The sequence below is a fragment of the Cricetulus griseus genome, chromosome 8 (assembly GCF_003668045.3).
Source record: "Cricetulus griseus strain 17A/GY chromosome 8, alternate assembly CriGri-PICRH-1.0, whole genome shotgun sequence".
Taxonomy (NCBI): Eukaryota; Metazoa; Chordata; class Mammalia; order Rodentia; family Cricetidae; genus Cricetulus; species Cricetulus griseus.
In genome coordinates, this window is record NC_048601.1 from 17356729 (window position 1) to 17371345 (window position 14617).

Genomic DNA, 14617 nt, shown 5'->3' on the forward strand with positions numbered 1-14617 from the left:
CGATAAAAACAAACTTTTTTGATTGCCAACTCTGGGCCTCTGGAGTCAGAGCCAGCAACAAAGACTTTAATCAAGGTTCTACAGTCCAGATGTGAGACAGCTTGGAGTGGAGAGTAGAGACGAGGATTTGTAAACAGTGTTTTTACAGCTGTCTACAGATAACCTCAGGGACAGAGATCAACAAAGGCCACACCAGGCCTCCAGTGCCCCCTGCTGGCCTGGGCCTCCTCCTATAGAGCACCCCTCTTCGGATAGCACATCTGTGTCTGTGTACATTTACATTTACAGAATAAGACATTGGAAGTGAGCATCTGCAAGTCACAGAGGTCCATGTTTTGTGCCACTAACTGTGCTGGAAGGGCCGACAGCCTTGACAGTGCAATGCAGACATCTGCTGTGGAAGGTAAAGCAATACAAATGAGATTTGCAGTCAGGAGTCAGGACACAGGATTTCAGACATGTTTTACTTCTTTTGGCAGATCCAGCGGTTGTCTGCAAAACAGGTTTCAGAAAACACTTCTGTCTTTGAGATGACACCACAGCTGTCTTCTTTGGCCTTGCCAGTGACCTGTAATCTGAAGAGCAAAGAATAGCTGCTCCTAATCTTTAGGATTTTCTAACAATGATCACATCAGCCATTTTTGGATATTTAAGGATGCTGCAGATTACATAGTGTTTAAGCATCATAGTAAGCACACAATAACAAACATTATACACACATATAAACATTAAAGATACTGCCAATAGAAACCTCTAGAACTTTCAGTTGCAGTTTCATTGGAGAAGAATTAGTCCATCGGGCATCTTTATCATGATGCATGAAAAGGAGAAGGTGTGAGAATCTGTCATGAAAACTCCTAGATCAACCACTAGCCTGTCCTGTGATCATGTGGAATACTAACATGTCATGTGATCATGTGGAATACTAACATGTCATGTGATCATGTGGAATACTAACATGTCATGTGATCATGTGGAATACTAACATGTCATGTGATCATGTGGAATACTAACATGTCATGTGATCATGTGGAATACTAACATGTCATGTGATCATGTGGAATACTAACATGTCATGTGATCATGTGGAAAGTATCTTCATTGTGCTGAGCTTCAATTTCATTAATCAAATAGGTTATAACCAACTACTGCTTAGGGAAGGCATTGAGATATACATTAATGCACTACAAGAGTTACACATGGTAGTTGCTCCATAAACCCTAGAGCTAATCAAACTATTTCCCTCAGCTCGACTTCTGTAAATGTCCCTACATTTCTTTTCATCCCTTCGCTTCTTTCTTCAATCTTCAAGCCAATCTGCTCAAATCAATGACTTCTTTTCAAAAAGCCCTTGACGGATTCCCAGGACCTCCCTAGCCAGACATTCAGTGAGGAGTCTAACAGCCCGTTTAATTTCCAAAACATCCCTGCTTGCAAAATTTTACTTTCCCCTTGTTTTCCTTGCCTGAAAACAAGGGTTCAGGGGGTTGAGTTAGAGAAGAGATGGGGTGAGAAAGAGTCAGGGCTTATGTAGAAGTCAGAGAACAATTTGGGGCGGCAGGTGGGGGGAGGGTGGGGAGCCTCCCTTTCTACCTTGTTTCTGTCACTGTGCTGTGGATTCCAGACTCACTGGCCCAGGTGCTTCTGGGTGACTCTCCTGTCCCCACTTCCCATCTCTCTGCAGGAGTGCTGGGATACACATGTGGACTTCTGGGTGACTCTCCTGTCCCCTCCTCCTGTCTCTCTGCAGGAGTGCTGTGATACACATGTGGACTTCTAGGTGACTCTCCTGTCCCCTCCTCCTGTGTCTCTGCAGGAGTGCTGTGATACACATGTGGACTTCTGAATCTGACTTTTTATAAGGGCTCTGCAGAATGAACTCACACTGTGATGTTTACACAGCCACAGCTTTTACCAAGAGCCATTTTCTCAGTCCAGTTCAAACAAAAGCAGGTTTGACTGACTCTCTTTATGTTGTAACAGGATGGCCTCTAAATGGACCTGGTCACTGATCTCTAGCCACAGCATCCCTGTATCCAAAAGTGAAATCACAGCAGCTGAGCTAAATCCTCTGCCCAACATGGATTTCTTCACTTGTCATCATATTTTTACTGTGAATCAAAATTGTGTAAGCATTTTACATTATAGTACAATTATACACACGCAAACACACACACACACACACACACACAGGAAAAATCAAACCTTACTATGTGTGAAATTTTCAGTAATAGGTATGTGAATTGAATATTTAAATTAGCTCATTTAATACTCACAGATCAGGGTTTAAAATAGAGCCATTGATCCACTTCCACATCTTCTTTGCTGGTACATAATTTAGTCCAATAAAAAATTGATACTCTTTGCTCTTTAATAAATCCTGAATGAATTTCTATAATCAAAACATAGTGGGAGACTTAATCTTCGATCCTTTTATTCATGACTTACTTTCTTCTATTAAACTTGTAAAACACTGTTACTGCTGTCTGAACTCCTTCCTAGCTCCCCACCATCATAACTATGTCTTCTTTGTGAAATTATTCTCTATATGTTTCTACTTTTAATTGATTCATTGCATTATTTTCAGTTAGCAACTCATAAATCCAATCAACTTCTTAGATAATGAGCTGTTTAAAATCCACATCTCTACTTCTTCAGCAGACACATCAACACAGCATCAAGCAATTGTTATGTTCTAAGTGAGCAATTTTATTTAACCATTTACCAATTCTTCTTCATCTTCAATGAACAGCAAAGTGGCTTCTTTCACAGAGCAGTCAGTTAGACCTTCAGACCAAGGTCCAGAAGATTGAGAAATAAATAAGCATTTATCGCGGTATGAATGCCAATCTCTTGGACACATTAGCATGGTTGATCCCCCTAGAGTAAGAAAGAAGACTTGTTTATTTCTGCCCTGTTCCTGCTGCAACACAATCAACTCCACACAGTAGCTGCTTCATTAGAGCATGCTGGAACAATGTTAATGATGGCATGTGTCAAGGAATCCTAATTAATGACAAAGGATTCATTTTATATTTTGTTTTTATTAATTAGCTTCAGACAAAGTAAAATATTCAACATGTTCATTAAAATAACCAAACATTCAACTTCTTAACTTATTATTTGCCTATGAAGGATCACTTGCACCAGCAGCCTGAGGCAACATGGCCAGGTGCCTAAATCATAGACTTCAAGGTTACACAGCTTCAGTGAAGTTTCCAGCACCAACAATCATAAACTGTATGACTCTCCATGACTTCTTAACAGTTTATGCCTGTTTTCTCAGTCAAAACCATGGTTACCTGGTGTCTTCATGGAGGGATATTTGAACATTGACTGAGGTAACTCACAGTACACATCAAAAATCACCTCTTATTTTCAGGAAATTCAAGCCACACAATTACCTGTTGGTTCAGTTCTGTTCTCTTGAGTAGACACACAGTATTTTGCTATTGGTGGGTTTTGCACTAAGAATCGCACTAGTAAAAAAGAAAACACACAGAGAATCAAATGATGACACAAATGATGAAATGTGTATCTCTGTTGCAGGATATTTGATCATACTGTGAACCCCACGATTGCATTATTTAGATAAAATGAACCCTAGATCAAGAGATGGAGCAAGTAACCAGTTGACTGGAAATAACCATAGAGTGAGGGAAAGTCAAGAGTTTGGAGAGAGAGGGGCGCAGGAAGTAGAAGGGGGAGACTTTTGGTCAGAGGAAATTTTGTTAAAGATGGTGTAGAAGAAACTATTTCTAGTACAACAGCTGCAGCGGGCTTTTTCTTTGGTCTGAGAGCACACAAATAATGACATAGAGACTTCTTATTAATTATGAAAGCTCAGCCTTATCTTAGGCTTGTTCCTAACTAGTTCTTATAACTTAAATTAACCCGTACCTTTTAATCTATGTTCTTTTACATGGCTCAGTTACCTTTGTTATTCTTTTACGCTGCAGCTGCGGGTGTAAAGAAAGGAAAGCTACAGATGAACAACCCACGTGGAGTTTATTGACAGGAAGAGGGGCAGGATGGGGTTGGATTGTCAGGAGACAGAGAGAGAGAAGGTGGAGGGGGGGACACTGGAACTTTTAAAGGGAAGACTGCGCATGTGCACTGAGGTTTCACACAAGCGCAGAGTCCTCACGCAGGCCGTTATGTGTGGCAGGTGACGTGGTGATGACATAGCATGTTTTCCCTGCGTGCCCCACCTATCGTTAGGGGGTGGGGTCATCCAGACACCCTGTTATATTTTTCATCCTTACATGACGTGTGTGTGTGTGTGTGTGTGTGTGTGTGTGTGTGTGTGTGTGTGTGTGTGTGTGTTACTCCTTTTATAAAGATATTTTTAAACTAAGTTTTTATGACTGTCTATACCCATTTTATTTTCTTCCTTCAGCAGCCATGCATGTGTTTAAACATAATGTACCTTTATATAGGTTTTCTGTCTCTTCACCTGACTTTACTAAGCACCTGCAGCATTTTCTGACTGTGTGGGACAAATCTTAAACGGCTATGGTTAGCTGCCACACTGCTCAGCTTAGTGCATGGTGCTAGGACATGGTGCTGGCAGCTGACTCCAGCCTGCAGGCATCAGCCAATGGCCATGTCTTTGTATGGTGCCAAGCCTACCCAAGAGACCATGGTCACCAGGAAGCCACATTTGACTCCATGTTCTGAATATTTTTTAAGCTTTCTCAGGCCTTATGTGGACATACATGGCTGGGTGTTGAGTACCATGTGTAGCAGGCTATCTCATGAGGCTTCTAGCTCACAAATAATGACATAGAGACTTATTTTAAATTATGAAACCTCAGCCTTAGCTTAGGCTTGTTCCTAGCTAGTATTTATAATTTAAATTAACCCATATTTTTAAATCATTATTTGATGTGGCTCGGTTACCTCTACTCAGTATTGCACACCCTGCTTCTGTATCTGGCTGGTGACTCTGTCTGCCTTCTTCCCCCTGGGACCTCTCTGTTCCCAGAAGTCCCAACTAGTCTCTTCCAGCCTAGCTATTTGCCATTCAGCTCTTTATTAAACCAATAACAATGGCACATTTTCTTACAATGTAAAGGAATACTCCAAAACAAAAGAAAGAGAAAGAGTGGTGAGACAGCTGCTTTCTCTGCCTCTCTGAGCTAGCAGGTTTCACCCCAGCATCTGGCTCCCGGGTCCTTATAGGTTAAATAAAAAAGTAGAAACTTAGTCAAAAGTAACATTTGCCTCTCTACGAGGAGGTGGCTGGGGCAGTAGCAGAGGTGGGCAGTGGGACATGAAGGCTCCCCCAGGCCTCAACAACAACGAGTGACTGACTGTGGAGGAGTAGTCAGCAGCTGAGGCACTGGGGAATTCAGGGGCAGCCACTGTGCTGTAGATAAAACAATATTTCTCACTTCAGGAAATCAAGTTATTTCAAACAAAAACCCGACTCGGGATAAAAATAACAGCAAACTGGATTAAGGGGAAAATTTGGAAACAGGATATACGAGCAAGAAAAGCACAGAACATATGGATTCAAACAGCTCTGTGGTTGCATATGATCTGATTGACAAGTCGATCTGTGGGTGTTGCTGAAACCCTCAGTTTGCTCACAGTCACACCTGAGCTTACTCATATTTAATCACACCCATCCCAAAAAGGTTTAGAAGACATGTAATAAGATAAATATAGGAGTCTTCTAGTTTTCCCATTTTTTGTCATATTTTTTGTCAAATTTGTGACATTTTTCTACAGTTTTAGACATAAATATGACATACCTTAAAATGTTTATCAAAAAAGTTTAGAAGTATGGAAGAATTATGAAGTCTTCATAGTGGACAAGGGATGTTGTCCTGTAACATTCTCATTGGCCTTCCCCTAGGCTCAAGGTATCCAAATACTCTGAAGAGGAGTAATGTGTTTGTGGGAAATTATGAAGCAAAAACAATTGTCTCACTTACCTAAGACACTGAGGCCAATAAGGCTCAAGAAAAGAAGGATCAGCCCAGCACAGCGGAGTTTCAGAGCCAACTGATGCCAGTGTGGGCACCGACAGGCACCTAAAAAGTACAAAGAATACACTTGTTAAATCCACTTGAGTACATCTGAGATAAAAGTCAGAAGTGGTTTTGTTACCACATAAGATCTCCCTTAACTACAAGACCTCTTTCCAACACTCCTAGTGGACTGACTGAAACTGAAGATAATGCTCCATACACTGTGCACTCTTTTACAAACAGGCACTCCCGCGTGCACACGCGCGCGCACACACACACACACACACACACACACACACACACACACACGCACACACGCACACACGCGCGCGCGCACACACACATACACACACACAGTTTTCCATCTTAACTAAGTCCATACTACATCTGGTGACTATAGCTTTCACAATTTTATGTGTGATTGTATAAACAATTTTTTTTTTATCTAAATGGAGTACTTTGTACTATCACCTTTTGGAGAAATACATCATGGCTTCTCTTTGAAATGACTGGACTGTTGCTATCTCTGCTTTTGAAATGTGGGGCCGTCACTGAGTGAGTGAGTATTACAAGTACTGATGACTAGAGATTCACTCTTGATCTACTGTGGAACCTCATCATTGCTGCTCAGAGCAGTGTCCAGCTTAAAATATTGAGTTACTTAATCCTATAATTTTCTAATTGGTACTTTAAGACAACCTTTGAATACAAGCAACAGAAGATACAGACACTGAAATGGCAGACAAGGAGTACTGTGCTTTAACAAGACATACATTATGTCTATAACACATAAAGGGCACTGTGCTGTAACATGACATACAGTATGTTTATGGTAAATAAGGGACACTGTGGTGTAGCATTGGGGGAGTCTCTGTGGCCAACATGGCTAGCAGTGTAACTGTACACTGGAGGCAAGAAGACACTTCAATTCAACGTGACAAATTAGCCAGTGTTGTTGATTCAAACTTCTGGAATCTGACCCCAACTAGTTTATTTTAGGCATATTTAAGCACAGCACAATTTGGTGGAAAATTTTCTGGTGATAATTAACTAAGATTGGGTTGCCTGTAGCTTAAGCTACTCAAAAACTTCCTGTGGTTGAAATGACTTTGAACTCCTGGTGCTCCTATCTCCACTTCTCAAGTACTGGAATTATAGCTGTGCCCACCATACATGACTAGGATTTCTTAACTTCTACAGATACAGGTTTATTCCTGTTTTTCTTAGCTTCTCACTGCTTCTAAATATTTCCTGTTATTACTTATAGCATGCTTTGAGTTACATGTTAATGTTGTGAGATATTTTAATCACACTCTGACACTCTCCGAGTCTTGCCAATAAAGCTTAACCTTGAATCAGGGGGTGGAGCCAGTGACTAGGTGACCAAAATTGGCTACAGAGAAGTCAGCAATTTGCAAAGAGTGAATGCACAGAAAAGAAAGGGCAGGGACTTAAGTTTGGCCATTCCTTTTGGTCCTGGGATGAGGGGAGAGATGTGTCTCTTGCAGTATCTCTGGCCACAAAGCATGGTCAGATAGTAGCTAATCAACCTCTCTGAGATAGCAGGGTTTGCCCTAGCCTTTGATTCCTGAGTCTTACTGATAAATAGACTGATAGAGACTTAATTTAAACCTACATATAGTGGCCAGAGCAGAGCCAGGGCCAAAGCTGGAAGGTCCACTAGGCCATGACAGTGAGGCACTGACTGAGGGACCATGGGACTTTAGATGATAGTTAAAATACCAGCAGAGTCATGTAGAGCCACTAAGATAACAGAAAAACATCATGTTAAAATTATAAACCAGAAGTGCTTGTGTGTGTGTGTGTGTGTGTGTGTGTGTGTGTGTGTGTGTTTCTTTTATTCTTGTTATGTGGTCTCAAATATTCTGTGCCTATTTCTAATTTTTCTACATTTTTACATTATATTTGGTGGCTGAATTGAATGATTCCAACAGCAGACAAACAGCAGCAGTCTCAGGTCTGTAGACCAGTGTTAAGACGCTGACAAACAATCATTTAGTAAGTCAACTAATTTTAAAATGTTCTTGAGGGAAAAAAATGAAGAGAGACACAAAGAGTAGAAATGTTCCCAGAGATAGAAGACAGCTCTCCTTAGTCATAAGGACCACCCATATCTCTAGGCACAATTCACTGCTGGGTAAAAATTTTCACAAATAAAAAAGTTACATCCATTAAATGCATACAGACTTTGTGAATCATTATTCTTTAAATAAATACTTATAAAAGCTATTTGTATGGCATTGAGATCATTTTTTAAATTTATTTATTTAATTTAGGAACAATCTAATTTCACATATCAATCCCAGTTCCTTCTCCCTCCCATTCTTCCATGCCACCCACTGACCCCCATCCACTCCCCAGGGAGGGTGAGGCCTCCCATGGGGGATCATCAAATCTGTCACATCATTTGGGGGAGATCATCTTAAACACTGTAGTTAGTCTGGAGATTATCTGACGCACACAGTGAAACACACACAAATCCTGTGTAGACACCACATTTTATAGAAGAGATTTGGTCTATTGTGTGCAGATTTTTATGAGCAACCTTCTGTGGACAGTGAGCAATGCTGTGTGGTCAGAGATGACAGTAGACTGTCATGGAAGGAAACACACAGGCATTGGACTTGAGGAATGAGACCCTGAACTGTCATTCCTGCAGTGTAGATCATGTCGTGTTACTGGACAAGGAGAAGAGCTACTCCAAATATGAGGAGACAACTGCATTTAAAATAGCTGAGAACTTGTCTTGAATACTAGCATGACACAGAGTGACTAAGCCCATTAAATAAACCTACTGAGACATGTTTGCTGTTGTGTATATGTGCGTTAATTCATATTTCTATCTTTTCTCACTCTTTCCACCCTTGAAAATCCAACTTCTCTAACATAGAGGAAGCCACACAAAGACACAATTTTGATGATTTTTATAGAAGTCTAGTATTCAGAACACTGCCATTTCAAATTATCATAATATCACATAAAATAATGCAATACAATATAATATTGGGTGTAAACAGATTTTTCTTTCAGCCACCAGCTCACAAAAAGTGACATGGAGACTTACTTTTCTTATGAAAGCTTGGTCTATAGTTTAGGCTTCTTCCTAGCTAGCTCTTATAATTTAAATTAAACCATTTATATTAATCTACATTTTGCTTCATGGCTCTTTACCTCTCCTTCATCTTGCACCTCTTTTTTCCTCTCTTTCAGGCTGGTAACTCTGCCCTTCTTCTTTTCCAAGTCCACTCTATCCCCGGAAGTCCCACTTAACATCTTCCTGACTAGCTAAGTCCATTCCTGTCTTTATTAAACTAATCAGAAAGCACCTTAAGCAGAGACTATCTTTACAATGTTCATAAATATTCCACAACAATTGGGACAATGTGTTTGATCTTTATAAACCATAAATGGCACCTGTGAAATGTCTGGACAAAATCTATTTTATAAACTTTGAGTATTTATGAAAACAATTATTATAATTTCCAAAGCAGTATATAAAACACTGTTTAATACACAGCACTTTTCTTTTTTCCTTCTTTACTTTCTTTCCTTCTTTCTTCTTATTTTTCATTATTTCTTTCCTTCCTTCCTTCTCTCTTGCTTTCTTTATTTCCTTTTCCCTGAAAATGTTTTTGTTTTGTGTTGTTGTTTTTGTTTTGGTTTGGTTTTGTTTAACTAAATACAAGTTATTTTAATGACTTTAGAGATCACTGTTTCTTATCCCTACGATGTAAGAAACTGCACAGGTATCCTGTCCTGGAAGATGGGCTCATTGGGACTGTTCAGTATGAGCTTATATTGAAGAGAACAGCCACCAATCACTGAAGAGGCCACATGAACATTAGTTTTATAGAAGTATCTTCTTCAGGAATTATTTGGTATCCACAGAATGCTAAGGTATCCTCACTACTGAAATCCTATCAATGGCTTTCCCCTCAAGCTGATCTGGACCAATGGAATGTCTTCCAAAGGACTTTCCATCTGTCATCATTCATCCTGACTCGATCTCCACACTGCACCAGGCATGCAGGTTCCCGTACAACATCAGGCATTTACTGGTCCAGCATCCTAGAGGACTCACCTTTCAGATACTCAGCCTCAGTCCCTAACAACATCCAGAACTTGACTCTAGCATCATCTCACATGAAGGCCTGCCATGGTCACTCTGCTTGATGTAATGCCATCTCTAAACAAAAATCTTAATTTCCATTTAAATGTTTTTTTTTTCTTTCTGGCATTTAATATCACACAGTCTCCGAGACAAGTGTTCATATGTCACTGACTGCACACTGACAGTTATATAAACTCTACAAGGGAAAGGATAGTCCCATTTGTTTATAGCTGCAAGCTCATCATCTAGAGTAGTGCTTTAGAAATCAGTATGGAAGTTTCTCAGAAAATTGGGAATCAATCTACCTCAAGACCCAGATATATCACTCTTGGGCATTTAGCCAAAGTATGCTCAAGTGTACCAGGGGGACACTTGTTCAACAATGCCCATAGCAGCTTTATTCATAATAACCAGAAACTGGAAACAACCTAGATGCCCCTTAACAGAAGAATGGATAAAGAAAATATGGTACATTTACACAATGGATTACTACTCAGATGTAATAAATGATGGCCTCATGAAGTTTGCAGGCAAATGGATAGAACTATAAAAAACATCCTGAGTGAGGTAACCCAGACTCAGAAAGACAAAGACAGTATGTATTCACTCTTAAGTGGATGTTAGCTGTAAAGCAAGGGATAACCAGACTACAACCCACAGAGAAGGGGGATCCTAAGAGGGACACATGGATCAACCTGGGAAAGGTAATTAGATGAGATCTACTGAGTAAATTTGGGGTGTGGGTGTTAAGGGGAGGGTGGATGAGAGCAGGAGTGAATGGGATGGTTGGGGGATGCAATGGAAGAGCAATAAAAGAGATATCTTAATAGAGAGCCACTATGGCATTGGGGAGAAACCTAGTGCTAGGGTAACTCCAAAAAATCCACAAGGCCAAAACAAAAAAAAAAAGCCAGGCATTGGTGGTGCACGCCTTCAATCCCAGCACTCAGGAGCAGAGGCAGATGGATTTCTGTGAGTTCAAAGACAGTCTGGTCTACAGAGTGAGTTCCTGGACAGGCTCCAAAGCAATACAGAGAAACCCTGTCTTGAAAACAAACAAACAAACAAACAAACAAACAAAAAACAGAATCCACAAGGATGACCCCAGCTAAGACTCCTAGCAATAGTGGAGAGGATGCCCAAACTGACATGACCCTGCAATCAGATTGCTGAATACCCCACCTATCATCATAGAACCCTCATCCAATAATTGATGGAACCAAATGTGGAGATTCACAACCAAGCACCAGGCAGAGCTCCAGGAACCCAACTGAAGAGAGGGTGGAGGAAATATATGAGCAGGGAGGTCAAGATCATGATGGAGAAATCTACAGAGACAGATCTGTAGAACTGTGGAAGAACTGAAACTGAATGGGACACGCTCTGTTCATGTTTCAACCAAGCTCTCAGAAACTCATGAACTCTAGACCTATAACAATAGACAATCCAGGGGACTGAACTAGGCCCTCCATATGGGAGAGACAGTTGTGAAGCTTGAACTATCACAGGGGCCCCTGGAAATAAGACCACAATACAAACCTGGTACATGAGCTAACTTGTTAAAGCCCATTCTTAGGGTAAGATGACACGCTTGGTGGTAGTAGGACCACAATATAATCTGGTACATGAACTAACTTGTTGGAGCCCATTCCCTATGGTTGGATGCCATGCTCAGTCCTAATGCATGGGAGAGGAGCCTGGTCCTGCCACAACCAATTGTATCACACTTTGTTAACTCCTCATGGGAGCCCTTACCCATGAGGAGGAGTAGACTGGGGATGGACTTGGGAAGGGAAAGAAGAGTGGAAAGAGGGGAGTGAGGGAGAACTGTAGTTGGAATGTAAAATGAAATTTAAAGGAGTTAGTAAATTATTTTTAAAAACTGAAATATAATGGGGGATCCTAACTGTAGAAATTAGTCAAATGCCAAAATGAGAAATAAAGTCACTTACCTGAGGGAAGAGATGAGGGTGATTCAGGTTTATACTCTGGGGTCCTAAATGTCTTTACATTGCCATAGACTCTTGAAGAGTCCATTGTAGATACAAGATGTGAACTATGAACAGTGACAGGCTCTGTGGGGCGAAAGGAAAGCTGCTATGAACATTGTTCTCCATGACCACACCCACCCACACTTGGAGTTAAGGTTTTACCACAGGTACTGAACATGGTATCCACCATGACCACACAGTTTCCACATTCTTATCTTTCAAACAGAAGATGTAACATGTGATCTACTCTGAGCTTTTTGTTCTTCTTCCTTTAACCATCTGTTTTGAGTTACTTTTTCACAGCACAGGTAAACAAAGCAATCAATACTGAATTAAAATCTGAGGACTCCTCCCCACCACACTCAAAGGAAATATTCTGTGCTGTGTTGTGAAAATAGAAATATGCGAAAGTCCCTGGTGCTATTTAACATGAACTGAAGCTATAAAAATCCTCCTAAAACACTCATGCTCTGAAGGAAGCTGTAAAATGTAGAAATGAAAATATGAATGTGGATTTTGAAAAACTAATAATTAGCAAAAGAAAAATATGACTGACACAATAGGAACAGTAGTAAGGAGGGAGCCACCATGTCTTTCAGCATTGTCTGGAAAGTCCATGCAGGTATAGCAATGTTCACCTGAGTTAAGGACTTCTCTCAGAGCTACAGAGAGTGGAGGACTTAGGTTTGTGGGATGTGCTAACTCCTTAGCCCAACTACTACAATTTCCAAGTCAGAAATTCTCATGACACAGGTGGAAAAGAAGAAGAAAATCAGATGGACGATCTCAGAATCAGGGAAATGGAAAAACTGTCTTACCCTGACTTGGTAGATTCAGAGTTTTAGCACTGATAAATGCAATTTTGATAAACTGAGAGAGCAATGACTACAGTTTTCAGGAGTTCTTAAATTTCTGTGGATTTTACTGGTTCTGGCTTTTAAGACTACATAGAGGTTTTTTTCAGCATTACTGTACTACATCCAGCCACATATGACGAAACTCTGCTGAAAGCCAACTCCTTCCTGTCTGAAACAGGTTAACATTAAAGAGGGTATGAACCCACAAGTGTGTGCAACTCCCTTCTCCTCCACTTGCTCAACCTCTTTGGTTCAGTGAATTTAGACTTAAAGATGTGTTTCATCAGGCTAAAACCAGGCCCTCTGAAAAATGGTCATGCCTTTTAACCCAAAGCCAAAGCCTTTTGCTATGGCACCAAGGTAAAAGTCTATCTACTCCAACTGTTTTATGGGTACCTGCATGAGAGATTTAGTCGAAGGCGTGGTTACAAAATGTTTGGAAAATTAAGAAAGAAAGTATGTATTTTACTTATATCATGATAAAGAAGTCTTCCCCTTTTTGGTTGGGTTATATATGAATGTTGAAAGAATAAACTTGGTGCATTCAGTATTCACTGGATTGCTCTCCTGACTCTAATCTGTGTCTCTGTCCTTTCTTTAGTATCTTTATCTGCCATTTCTCAATCGACACTCCCATCTCAGATACGAACCGAGTAAGTGGGTTGGATCCAAATGAAGACCCACAGTGAAGGGCACAATGTGGGGCACAAACAAAGAAGGGTTACTACAATTTCTTAATAAACTAGCTTGGAATAAGACACAGCTTCTGCAAGACATCCCAGGTTCACTAGTTCGATCCTCTTTATCTCTGATCTCCCAAACCTTTCTGCTCAGGACCCTGTCACTGAAAAACAGATTCTGTTAGTCAGGGTCTCCATAGACAGCCTCCTTCTTTTCAATGAAGCAAAACAATGGGCAGGAAAGAAATTTTATGGTTTGTTTTAGATACCTAAGAACTGTTTCTGTCTTGCCATACTTGAATTGCCAATGGACATGTCACCAGTTGAGAGCCCGTGGATAATAGAGGAAATCAGTGTGTGGGACACACAGTTCATGAGTAGGCAGTTCAAAGAGAGGGAAGCAAGAACATAGTGTGGAGAAATACAATAACCTCAAATTGATAAAAAAATAATTAGCTCAGATGAAGAGTCCAAAACTAACAGAGTTGGGACTGGTTTTTTTCAGATGCCCCAAACACAGAAAAAAAAAATAAGTAGCAAAATATGGTCCAACAAAAGAAAGGAAAAGAGTACTTCTTAAACTAAAGCATCACAGATGTATAAACTACTTATGATGTAATTTTATTTCTGCTTTTGCATGTGCACATGGTATGTATGTATGTATGTATATATGTATGTATGTATGTTCACATGTGTACAGGTGCACATCTGTAGTACATGTATGTACATGTGGAGGCAAAGAAGTTTGATATCAGGTGTCTTTGATCATGCTCTACTTAACATACTGAGTCAGCATCTCTCAACAAGTGCAGAAACCCACTTATGCAATTATTCTGGTTAGTGAGCTTGTTCCAGTGGTCTCCAATCTCCACCTTACAAGCACTGGGGTTATAGGTAGGCTGCCATACCTCCCAGTTATTTGCATAGGTACTGGGTTCTGAAGTCTGATCTTACTGCCTATATGGAAGCTATTAACCTA

At 40.4% G+C, this 14617-nt stretch overlaps 1 protein-coding gene across 1 annotated transcript; it reads right to left on the reverse strand.

The window, feature by feature from the left end:
- Nucleotides 1-463: 463 nt before the first annotated feature.
- On the reverse strand, nt 464-12147 carry LOC100756028 (killer cell lectin-like receptor subfamily B member 1F). The gene is made up of 6 exons (XM_027429814.2): nt 12063-12147; nt 5943-6041; nt 3405-3479; nt 2726-2880; nt 2277-2392; nt 464-575 (listed from the first exon to the last, which is right to left on the reverse strand). The coding sequence occupies exons 1-6, from the start codon at nt 12145-12147 to the stop codon at nt 464-466; spliced, it is 642 nt and encodes a 213-aa protein (XP_027285615.1).
- Between the last annotated feature and the right edge of the window lie 2470 nt (nt 12148-14617).

Coding starts and splice junctions, on each gene's coding strand:
- LOC100756028 (XM_027429814.2), bottom strand. CDS start 12,147: ATGGACTCTTCAAGAGTCTATGGCAATGTAAAGACATTTAGGACCCCA. Junction 3,480..5,942: donor TATTGGCCTCAGTGTCTTAG/GTAAGTGAGACA, acceptor CTTTTTTACTAG/TGCGATTCTTAGTGCAAAAC. Junction 576..2,276: donor TCTATTTTAAACCCTGATCT/GTGAGTATTAAA, acceptor TTTGCTCTTCAG/ATTACAGGTCACTGGCAAGG.